Raw genomic sequence first — 11361 nt, 5'->3', positions numbered from 1 at the left:
GTCTTCAAACTTGGCCCTTTTACGACTTGTGGACTCCAACTCCCAGAATTCCTCAGCCACAAGTCGTAAAAGGGCCAAGTTTGAAGACCCCTGAGGTAGAGGAGGTGGGGCTTACATTGAACTGGACGGAAGGTGACGGAAGTGGCAGTCGAGCTCAGCTGAGGAAGACATCTCAGTGCCTCGAGCTGAGGAAGTTGTTCATTTGCCCCGAGCAGGTCTTCCGACTTCTCAGCCCGCCATCCAGCCTGGGAAGCCCCTGGTGGAACGTGGAGGCACCCTTCAACTGATCTGTTCCATGGATTGTCCTGGTGCTGAAGTGGAATGGGAAGGTCTGGACACCGACTTGGGGAACATCATTTCAGACCAGGAACAGAGCATCCTAACGCTGAGCAGTGCCACCATTAACATGGAGGGGACAAAGGCGTGCTCAGGACAGTGCCCTCAGGGGGTGTCCTCTGTGGCCAAGGTGGAGCTGAAGGTATATTGTAAGTTCAAAAAGCACCTGCTCTCTGTTGGTTTTCTTGAATCCATTTCTGGGGGAGGAAGGGAGCAACTTAAGAGAGAAACGGAGTTAGAAGAATAGAAGGAGGGAGGGAGGGAAGGAAAGAAGAGGGAAGGGAGGAAGGAAAAGAGAAAACAAAGGAGGGAAATCATTTTTGCATACTTGTGTTGTTTGTAGTAAAAACTCAACTTTGTCTCAAGGGCATCTCTAACATTGTGGGGATAGACAATGATCGAGTGTATCTCTTCTGGAGCTTGTTACTATTGTTCTTCATAATGGGAACTATAATTACATTTCTAACCCAATAATGCCAGTCTTCTGGGTAGATTCCAACATTTCCTGAAACAATAAGGGAAAACAAAAGGCCCGAGAATATCGTTACAGTTAACACAATGCAGTGCAATTAGCCAATGGCCACAGCAAAAGGGACTACCCCTCTTCGGCATGGAGTTGCCACTTCACAACCGAAAGCAAAGCTACCAAAAATACACAGCAGGTCTTCCCCTGCCCTCCTCTGTCTCAGCTTTTCCAGATACGTTGCAACTGGACTCCCAGCCCAAGACACTGACCGTTGGGCGGCCGGCTCGCCTGCTCTGTTCCATAAGTCACGTCTACCCTCACGGTGCCCTGACGCTGAGCTGGTTCCGGGGAGATGAACCGCTGGAGGCTTCCAGGGAGCTGGAGGAGGAGGAAATGGAAGAGGAAGAAGAGCAGCTGTTTGTCTACCGCTCCGAACTGGAGCTCCCAACTGTGGCAGAAGCTGTAGCTTATAAATGCAAAGCAACTTTGAAGATTGACGAGCGGAACTTTGCCGAAGAGAAAGTTGCTACGGCCATGGCCAGCCCCAAATGTAAGTATCACGTGCACTTTTTGACACTTTTCCCAGGCTTTGAAACGGGGCCTGCGCCAAATCAGGATTGCAGGTGAATCTTTTCATCATCATCATCATCATCATCATCATCACCATCATCATAATGATGATGTGCCTCTTTGGCAGCTGCAGCACACTGCTGGCTCATATTTAAGCGATTGTCCACTAGGACTCCGAGGTCCCTCTCACAGTTACTACTATTGAGCAAGGTACCCCCTATACTATACCTGTACATTTGGTTTTTCTTGCTTAAATGTAGAACCTTGCTTTTTTCACCATTGAATTTCATTTTGTTAGATAGTGCCCAGTGTTCAAGTCTGTCCAGATCTTCCTGTATCCTAAGCCTGTCTTCTGGAGTGTTGGCTATTCCTGCCAGCTTGGTGTCGTCTGCAAATTTGATGAGTTCCCCATCTATCCCCTCGTCCAGATCGTTGATGAAGATGTTGATAAATGTTTTTATTAATTATCACTGTAAAATAAAAATACAGAAAAAACGTAATAATAATAATAATAATAATCATCATCATCATCCTGCGACGATATCTGTAATAACATCAAACATCCACATCTGCCTATCCCAGGTCCTTGGGAAGGACTCGATAGGTAGACAAAATGCCAAATCCAGTCTGAACATCTGGCTGACTATGCGATGGTCCATAATAATAATAATAATAATAATAATAATAATAATAATAATAATAATAATAATAATAATAATAATAGTTGGAAGGGACCTTGGAGGTCATCTAGTCCAACCCCCTGCTCAGGCAGGAAACCCTATACCATTTCGGACAAATGGCTGTCCAGTCTCTTCTTAAAAACCTCCAGCGTTGGAGCATTCAGCACTTCTGGAGAGAGGTAGTTCCACTAGTTAATTGTTCTGTCAGGAAGTTTCTCCTTATATTCTAGGTTGCTTCTCTCCTTGGTTAGTTTCCATCCATGGCTTCTTGTCCTGCCTTCAGGCGCTTTGGTGAATAGCTTGACTCCCTCTTCTTTGGGGCAGCCCCTGAGATACTGGAAGACTGCTATCATGTCCCCCCTCGTCCTTCTCTTTGTTAAACTAGACATACCCAGTTCCAGCAGCCGTTCCTTGTATGTTTTAGCCTCCAGTCCCCTGATCATCTTTGTTGCTCTTCTCTGTACTCTTTCTAGAATCTCAGCATCTTTTTCACATCTAACTGACCAAAACTGGATGCAGTATTCCAAGTGTGGCCTTACCAAGGTGTTATAAAGTGATATTAACACTTCACGTGATCTTGATTCTATCCCTCTGTTCATGCAGCCTAACACTGTGTTGGCCTTTTTGGCAGCTGCAGTACACGGCTAGCTCATATTTAACTAAGAGAAAGAAAAGGGGCGCAAAGAGGGGGAAAGACTGGGGTTTTTTTTTACTTTTTTTAGTGAAGTAAAATAAACACACACATCAAAAAGAGAGAGACAACCTTAACTTTTGGCTTCGGATTTCTAAATATTTCAAGTCATTTCTAGAATAACAAAATCAGTCTAATCAACAAAAGTTTCTTTTTTTTTTTCAGTTCCCAGCAAAAAAATCCAAAGGCAATTTCCAAGTAGAAACAAAACTAGATAAATTCTTCTAATTAAAACAGGTTGGCCATCTCCATAATTACAGCCAAATCTCATACTTGGAGAACCTGTCTTCATTTTAAATATTTTCATTTTCATCCCCAATTTCATTAGTCAATAACTTTCACAATAAAGTATTATTCATGTACAGCTTGGGTTTTTTCTTTAAAGAGCCAAAAATGAACTAGCTAAATCTAATTCAGTTTGAAGAGTTGGCAAATTCTTCAGCCTTCAGCCCCATTTGGGGGGGGTTGGTTGGTTTGGGCAGGGGTGGGGAGTGAAACAGGACCAGTAATGTTTTAATAATAATAATAGTAAAGTTGGAAGGGACCTTGAAGGTCATCTAGTCCAACCCCCTGCTCAGGCAGGAAACCCTATACCATTTCGGACAAATGGCTGTCCAGTCTCTTCTTAAAAACTTCCAGTGTTGGAGCATTCACCACTTCTGGAGGCAGATTGTTCCACTGGTTAATTGTTCTCACTGTCAGGAAGTTTCTCCTTAGTTCTAGATTGCTTCTCTCCTTGATTAGTTTCCACCCGTTGCTTCTTGTCCTGCCTCCAGGTGCTTTGGAAAATAGCTTGACTCCCTCTTCTTTGGGGCAGTCCCTGAGATACTGGAAGACTGCTATCATGTCCCCCCTTGTTCTTCTCTTCATTAAACTAGATATACCCAATTCCAGCAGCCGTTCCTTATATGCTTTAGCCTCCAGTCCCCTAATCATCTTTGTTGCTCTTCTCTGCACTCTTTCTAAAGTCTCAACATCTTTTTTACATCGNTTTGGCAGCTGCAGCACACGGCTGGCTCATATTTAGGTGATTGTCCACTAGGACTCCGAGGTCCCTCTCACAGTTACTACTATTGAGCAAGGTGCCACCTATGCTGTACTTGTGCAATTGGTTTTTCTTGCCTAAATGTAGAACCTTGCTTTTTTCACCATTGAATTTCATTTTGTTAGATAGTGCCCAGTGTTCAAGTGTTTTTGTCTTTGTTGTAATGGGTGAGGCCAATTTTTCAGGCCTGTTTTATGCCTAGGGCAGAGATCTGCAAACTTGGCAACTCTTAAGACTTGTGTGGACTTCAACTCCCAGAATTCTTCAGCCAGCCAAGTTTGAAGACCCCTGTGCTAGGGGCTAACTGGATTTCCCCAGGTGGGAAAAACAAAACTGTCTGGGGTTTTGCTGCTTTGTGAATACCTTAATTTTAGGGAGGGCATTTTGCCAATAAAAACTCCCTTTCCTGTCATTCTGGAGATTTTTGGAGCCTGCCAGTTGACCCCCTACCCACCATCTAACAAAGGAGACCTAAAGTCTTGAAACAAGACTGGCAAAAAGGCCAACACAGTGCTAGGCTGCATTAACAGAGGGAGAGAATCAAGATCACGTGAAGGGTTAATACCACTTTACAAAGCCTTGGTAAGGCCACACTTGGAATACTGCATCCAGTTTTGGTCACGATGTAAAAAAGATGTTGAGACTCTAGAAAGAGTGCAGAGAAGAGCAACAAAGATGATTAGGGGACTGGAGGCTAAAACATAAGGAACGGTTGCTGGAATTGGGTATGTCTAGTTTAGTGAAGAGAAGGACGAGGGGGGACAGGATAGCAGTGTTCCAATATCTCAGGGGCTGCCCCAAAGAAGAGGCAGTCAAGCTATTTTCCAAAGCGCCTGAAGGCAGGACAAGAAGCAACGGATGAAAACTAATCAAGGAGAGAAGCAACCTAGAACTAAGGAGAAATTTCCTGACAGTTAGAACAATTAACCAGTGGAACTACCTGCCTCCAGAAGCTGTGAATGCTCCAACACTGGAAGTTTTTAAAAAGAGACTGGACAGCCATTTGTCTGAAATGGTATAGGGTTTCCTGCCTGACCAGGGGGTTGGACTAGAATAGATGACCTCCAAGGTCCCTTCCAACTTTATTGTTGTTGTTGTTGTTGTTGTTGTTGTTGTTGTTGTTGTTGTTATTATTATTATTATTATTATTATTATTATTATTATTTCTCTTAACAATTCTAAATGTTTGGTTTCCAGCTATGCAGGAGCTTCTCGGCGCTAGTGAGACCACCGTCCTTATTCCCACATCTGGAAGGACAAGACAAACATCTGCTCTGGAGCTACTCACCACAGCTGATTGGAAGTCCTCACTTGGGACAACCACTAGCCTTCTCCAACTTCTTTCTACTGAGCATACCAGCTCTGGGGCATCTGAGGTTACACCAACAGCCACCTCCACGCTGGAATCCCTAACCAAAGACCATAACTCCATCACAGGGGTCAACAATCTCACTGGATCTTCTGACCCAACAGGTAACCCTCTGGCAGAGCTGGGGACAACCTCTCCAAAATTTGAGACAGGGTCCATCCCCATGCACAATTCCATCTTGAGATGTCACTAGGTTTAGGTCAGTGATGGCGAATCTTGGACACCGAGTGCCCAAAAACTGGTCCCACCCCTGCCCTATCCCCTGCCCTGCCTGCCCGCAGGGCCACTCACCACCTTCAGGGCCCGCCCGCAAATTGCCCAGGCAGCCCAGCAGCGCCATGGCGGCCACGCCCTCTTCCTGCGCCCCGCAGCATCATCTGCGCACGACGGGGCGTGAGGGCAGAGTCTTGTCCACGCTGCCTGGCTGCCATGTCCTTGGCTGCGCTGCTCCGCATGGGCCACGCTCGGGGGCGACTCTCCTCCAGGGGGACTGCTGGTGAGGGGGTCGCGGGGGGAGGCGAGGCTAGGGCAATGGCACGTATGCTCACAGAGAGGGCTCTGAGTGCCGCCTCTGGCATGCATGCCATAGGTTCGCCACCACTGGTTTAGGTCTTTCAGCCAAACTCAGGATTGTTTTGCTTGTTCCTTTCTTAACAGACCAAGAATTAACTACCAAGCCTCTTTCCACGGCCAACGGTTTCTCGACAGGAGGGACCACAGAAAAATTAACCACTAAGCCTCTTTCCATGACCAGCGGTTTCTCCACAGGAGGGAGCACTGAAGAACCAACCACTAACCCTCTTTCCATGGCCAACCGTTTCTCGACAGGAGGGACCACAGAAAAACCCAAGGACGCCTGCCGCCCCATGATCGTACCAGTGCCTGCCGAAGGAACCATGGGAAGCACCCTTCGCATCACATGCCAGACCTCAGAGTGCCGCAGAGGTGTCCAAATCCAGTGGGTGGAAACCCCCGTGGCCCAGTCACGGTACCGCCTGGAGGAAGCCGAGGGCCAGTCGACCCTGATGGTGGAGAATGTCAGCTTGGAGCACCAGGGACTCTATCGATGCGTTGCGATTGCCAGCCCACCCCGGATAGCCAGCCTGCGCGTCGTGGTGTCTGCCGGTGAGTGAGATGAAATTGCACATTCAGGATACAGGTAGTCCTCGACTTACCACAGTTCGCTTAGTGACCATTCAAAGTTACAACAGCGCTGGAAAAAAGGGACTTAAGACCGTTTTTCACACTCATGACCACTGCAGCATCCCCAGGGTCACGTGATCAAAATCCGGACGCTTGACAACTGATTCGTATTTGTGACGGTTGCAGTGTCCCAGGGTCATGTGACCCCTTTGGCGACCCTCTGACGAGCAAAGTCAATGGGGGAAGCCGGATTCACTTAGCCCTGCTAGCCCTAACTTAACAACTGCAGTGATTCACTTAACAACTGTAGCAAGAAAGGTCATAAAATGGGGCAAAATTCACTAAACAACTGTCTCGCTTAGCAACAGAAAGTTTAGGCTGAATTGTGGTCGTAAGTCGAGGACTACCTATATTGGGTTTGGGTCACATTGAGTGCACTAGGGTAAAATCTGGTTGGGTGACTTTTGGTTAATCACTAGGAGACTGTGAGTTCTAGTCCCGTCTTAGGCAGAAAAGTTGATCTGGCTCAATCAAAAGGAAACAATGAGTTCTAGTCCTGCCTTAGGCAGTGTTCCAGTATTTCAGGGGCTGCCCAAAGAAGAGGGAGTCAAGCTATTCTCCAAAGCACCTGAAGGCAGGACAAGAAGCAACGGATGGAAACTAACCAAAGACAGAAGCAACCTAGAACTAAGGAGAAACTTCCTGACAGTTAGAACAATTAACCAGTGGAACAACCTGCCTCCAGAAGTTGTGGGTTCTCCAACACTGGTGGTTTTTAAGAAGAGATTGGACAACCATTTGTCTGAAATGGTATAAGATTTCCTGCCTGAACAGAGGGTTGGACTAAAAGACCTCCAAGGTCCCTTCCAACTTTATTATTATTGTTGTTATTGTTGTTATTATGAAAGCCATCTGTGTGACTTTGGGTGAATCACCCTCTCTCAGCCCAATCCATCTCACAGGCTTGTCACTGTGGGGAAAATAGGAGGAGGAGGAGGAAGAAGCATTAAATACGTTTGCTGCCTTAAGTTATTTATAAAACTAATAAAAGGTTAAAAAAACCTTAATGTATTTTTTTTTAAAAAAATTTGAAAATGTGTTAAAATGATTAATTGTAAAGTTTTGTTTTTTAAAAAAAATCTTTACGAACAATACTATTTACATTAAAAAAAGAATGAACATATATGAATAAAGAAGAGATCAAATTATCATAAATTGGGGAGAAATGTAATTTACAGGCATGGGTCTTTAATATTTGTAACCTTAATATTTCTACACGTGGGAGGGTGCTCATCTTAGTTTCTTGCTCACCTACAAAGGAAGGGTGGAAAATAATAGCAGTAGCAATAACAATAGCCCTTAGACCTATATAGTGCTTTACAGAACTCTCTTAAGCGGTTTACAGAGTCAGCTTCTTGCCCCCAACAATCTGGCTCCTCATTTTACAAACCTCGGAAGGACGGAAGGCTGAGTCAACCTTGAGCCAGTCAGGATCGAACTCCTGGCTGTGGGCAGAGTTAGCCTGCAATGCTGCATTCTAACCACTGCACCACCAGGGCTTAGATAGCGATAGCAATAGCACTTAGACTTATATACTGCTTCATAGTGCTTTACAGCCCTCTCTGAGCGGTTTACAGAGTCGGCCTGTTGCCCCCAACAATCTGGGTCCTCATTTTACCACTCTGGAAGGATGGAAAGCTGAGTCAACCTTGAGCTGGTCAGGATCAAAACTCCTGGCTGTGGAGCAGAGATTGCCTGCAATCCTGCCTTCTAACTACTGCTGCACCACCAGGGCTGTATGAGGTGGGTTAATAGAAGATGGACACATCTGTCTACTTAAGATACTAAATACATGTTTGGTGCACCTTTCCTTTTGCAGCCAATGTCAACACAGATGCCCTTTTCACCATCGGAGCCACTGGATCCCTCTTAGGACTGATCATCGTAGGCTACGTCTCGCATCGATGGCGGCAACGGCGGCGGTGGTGAACAAGGGAAGGGCCAAAAAGCTTCCGTCCATCTCCTTGGCTATGCCCCCTCTGGACCCTGGACTTCTGACCAGGCCATGAAAACTATTCTTTGGCCTTCAAGGGCTATCAAGCAGGGACTTCGCTGACATGTTGCCAGGATTTTTTGCCTTGGGCAAGAGGTGGAAATGAGAAGCCTCTTTCCCAGGCCCTGCTTGAGGCCATTTGCCCCATCGATGGGGGCAGTAGGCTTTCACTGCAGAACTGGTAGCCGGGTCCTTCTGTGAACTGGGTGGAACTGTAGGTTTGAGTGCCACTGTTTACGTCCGGCGCAGACAATCAGATCTATTGTGAAAAGTCTAAGTCAGCAACTTTATTGACTTCTGCCTGTATTACAAGAATCTCCCCGGACTGCGTGCCTTCGTTTGGGAACAACCAGATAAGGTTCCATAGGACTTGGGGAGGGGTGAAACCTATGTCTCTTGTGGCTGCGCCAGGACTCAAGGCTAAGTCCCCGCTTGACCCCCTCCTCCCTGCCTGGTTGGAAGTTTCCCAACAGTTTAGGATGGACCTATGCCAGATGGCCTGTTGAACAACGACGGGAGAGTAAATCAAATGCTGTTTTTCTCTCTCTCTCTTTTTTTTCTGCACATCCTGAACCTACAAGAGCTGGTTCTCAGATTTACGCACTTTCTGAAAGTTGCAGGGTGTTTTTACATCCAGCCAGCAGAAAATTTATTTCCGAGAAGGGCTAAGCTATCTTTGGGGCTGGTGAGTCTAGACTGGGAATTTTGAGAGCAACCTCTCCCTTTCCCCTCAGCATGGCTGGCTCAGGAATTCTGGGAGTTGAAGTCCACGAGTCATAAAAGGGCCAAGGTTGCCTACCCCTGTCATAGATAGATGTTCTCCATGACAATCTCTCCCTCACCTGGTTTTTCAGATCCTCCAGTGTTGCCCCCATCACCACTGGCTGCTGCTGGTCCTTCTCTTCTTGTCTTTCCTCCCCTCTTTCCCAACACCAGAGCCTTCCCATAATTTGTTCAAAGTAGGATAATTTGAGCCTGGTCATTGGTACCTTGAGTGAGAATTTTGGACTGGTTGGTTTGTTCATTTGATCTATTTATTTGTTTCCTTGGCTGTTTGTGGTATTCTTTAGCGCAATTGGTAAAAAATAAAAATCCTGATTTCAGTTCATTTCCATTTCAGTCTCTAGATAGGCATTTTATCACCGCCTCCTTCTCTTACAGTAAACAATTATGTATGTTTTTTAAAATTGTAATGCGATCATTGCATAATTAACGGTTCTAAGAACCAAGGAAATTTCGTATCTAAGAAGTTACATTAGGACGTTGTCAGTTTTGTTTCAAGCCCATCTTCAGCCATCAAAATTCACCGGCCAGTTTTGGGCCCTTCTCTCTCTCTCTCTTCCTTGATCTGACCTATTCAGGATTATTGGTAGTCCTCCACTTATGACCAAAACTGAGCCCGGAATTGCGGTCATAAGTCGAAGCATCGTGTGACTGGATTCAAAGTTACAAGTGGCTTTTTTTTTTACAACAGTCATTAACGGAACGCTCCAGTGTTAAGTGAACGCCACAGTTGTTAAGCAAATCCATTTTTCCCAAGGGGTATTTTTTGGGGGTGGAAAACAGGAAATAACCCCCGAAAACCAACAAAAAAATATCCCCGATTACAGTGATGTGATTGCAGGAGACCGAAAAAGCCAAAAAGGTGAGCTGCTTGCCAAGCACCCAAATGCAATCACGTGATTGCAGGGTGTGGTGTGTGAATGTGTATGTGTGTATGTATATACGGATGTTATCAAGTGCAGGAAATCAGGAGTCCAGGCAACTCAAATGAATATATTTATTGTACGCACTACAAGAATCTAAACTAATAATGGTCAAAGCAAACTGGGCATTGGATAATAATAATAATAATAATAATAATAATAATAATAATAATAATAATAATAATAATAATAATAATAATAATAATAATAATAATAAATGAAGGTCATCTAGTCCAACCCCCTGCTCAGGCAGGAAACCCTATACCATTTCGGACAAATGGCTGTCCAGTCTCTTCTTAAAAACTTCCAGTGTTGGAGCATTCACCGCTTCTGGAGGCAGGTTGTTCCACTGGTTAATAAGAGTCAACGGAATTCAAGGTGGGCTGGACTCAGATCTCCTGTGGGCGCAAAGGGACTCAAGACCGGTAACGCATTTGACCCCCTCCCTCAGGCTCAGCCTGGTCATCTCCTACCCGTACATGACCATTGTAACTCCAAAAATGGATCACAAGTAGCTCTGAGAAGGTCCATCATAAACTTTGAACGGTCCTTAAGCAACCAGTTGTAAATTGAGAACTACCTATACTACCTCGAACTCCCGGTAGGGAAACGGGACATCCCTTTAACAAATAAAGTTGATTGCATCTTTTGGGGGATATGTCTATGGACAACCAGGTCCTGGTTGTCCCAAAGGTGCTTTTTTTTTCAGGAGGCCACTGGATTTTCTTGTTTTTCTTTGAAGACGTTTCGCTTCTCAACCAAGAAGCTTCTTCAGCTCTGACTAAATGTGTTCTGTCCCAGCCTACGTGAGTCCTTGTTAACCTCACAAGGAGAAACCCCTCTTCCAACAAGCAGGCTGGAAACGCAGGAAAAAAACAAAACCCCTTTTATTATTCACAGACCTGAGTCAATGTCCAAGGCAAACAAAACACAGTCCACAGAAACTCGATCCTCAACACGAACAGTTGCCTTCGGCCACCAGCACCTCCCACACCTTCCCTTTTATTATACAGCCAAGGCATGGCTTCCTAATGCCCTCTCCTTTGCCTTTGGAGCCGCCCCATTGCATTCCTCTGTCCTACTGAAAAAAACAAGGTTCTGGTGAAAAAAGTAAGGTTCTACATTTAGGCAAGAAAAGCCAAATGTACAGGTATAGTATAGGGGGTACCTTGCTCAATAGTAGTAACTGTGAGAGGCATCTCGGAGTCCTAGTGGACAATCACCTAAATATGAGCCAGCCGTGTGCTGCAGCTGCCAAAAAAGCCAACACAGTGCTGGGCTGCATTAACAGAGGGATAGAAT

General features: G+C 45.5%; 1 protein-coding gene across 1 annotated transcript; it reads left to right on the top strand.

Moving 5' to 3' along the window:
* Positions 1 to 295: 295 nt before the first annotated feature.
* MADCAM1 (mucosal vascular addressin cell adhesion molecule 1) lies at positions 296 to 8289 on the top strand. The gene is made up of 5 exons (XM_015828938.1): positions 296 to 485; positions 1035 to 1352; positions 5178 to 5261; positions 5815 to 6282; positions 8180 to 8289. The coding sequence occupies exons 1-5, from the start codon at positions 296 to 298 to the stop codon at positions 8287 to 8289; spliced, it is 1170 nt and encodes a 389-aa protein (XP_015684424.1).
* The last annotated feature ends 3072 nt before the right edge of the window (positions 8290 to 11361 follow it).

This window comes from Protobothrops mucrosquamatus, unplaced genomic scaffold, assembly GCF_001527695.2.
Source record: "Protobothrops mucrosquamatus isolate PMUCROS unplaced genomic scaffold, P.Mucros_1.0 scaffold5119, whole genome shotgun sequence".
NCBI classification, from domain to species: Eukaryota; Metazoa; Chordata; class Lepidosauria; order Squamata; family Viperidae; genus Protobothrops; species Protobothrops mucrosquamatus.
Note: the sequence above shows the minus strand (reverse complement) of the source record. Positions and strands in the feature narration are given on the sequence as shown.

Coding starts and splice junctions, on each gene's coding strand:
- MADCAM1 (XM_015828938.1), top strand. CDS start 296: ATGGATTGTCCTGGTGCTGAAGTGGAATGGGAAGGTCTGGACACCGAC. Junction 486..1,034: donor GGTGGAGCTGAAGGTATATT/GTAAGTTCAAAA, acceptor CAGCTTTTCCAG/ATACGTTGCAACTGGACTCC. Junction 5,262..5,814: donor TGGATCTTCTGACCCAACAG/GTAACCCTCTGG, acceptor CTTTCTTAACAG/ACCAAGAATTAACTACCAAG.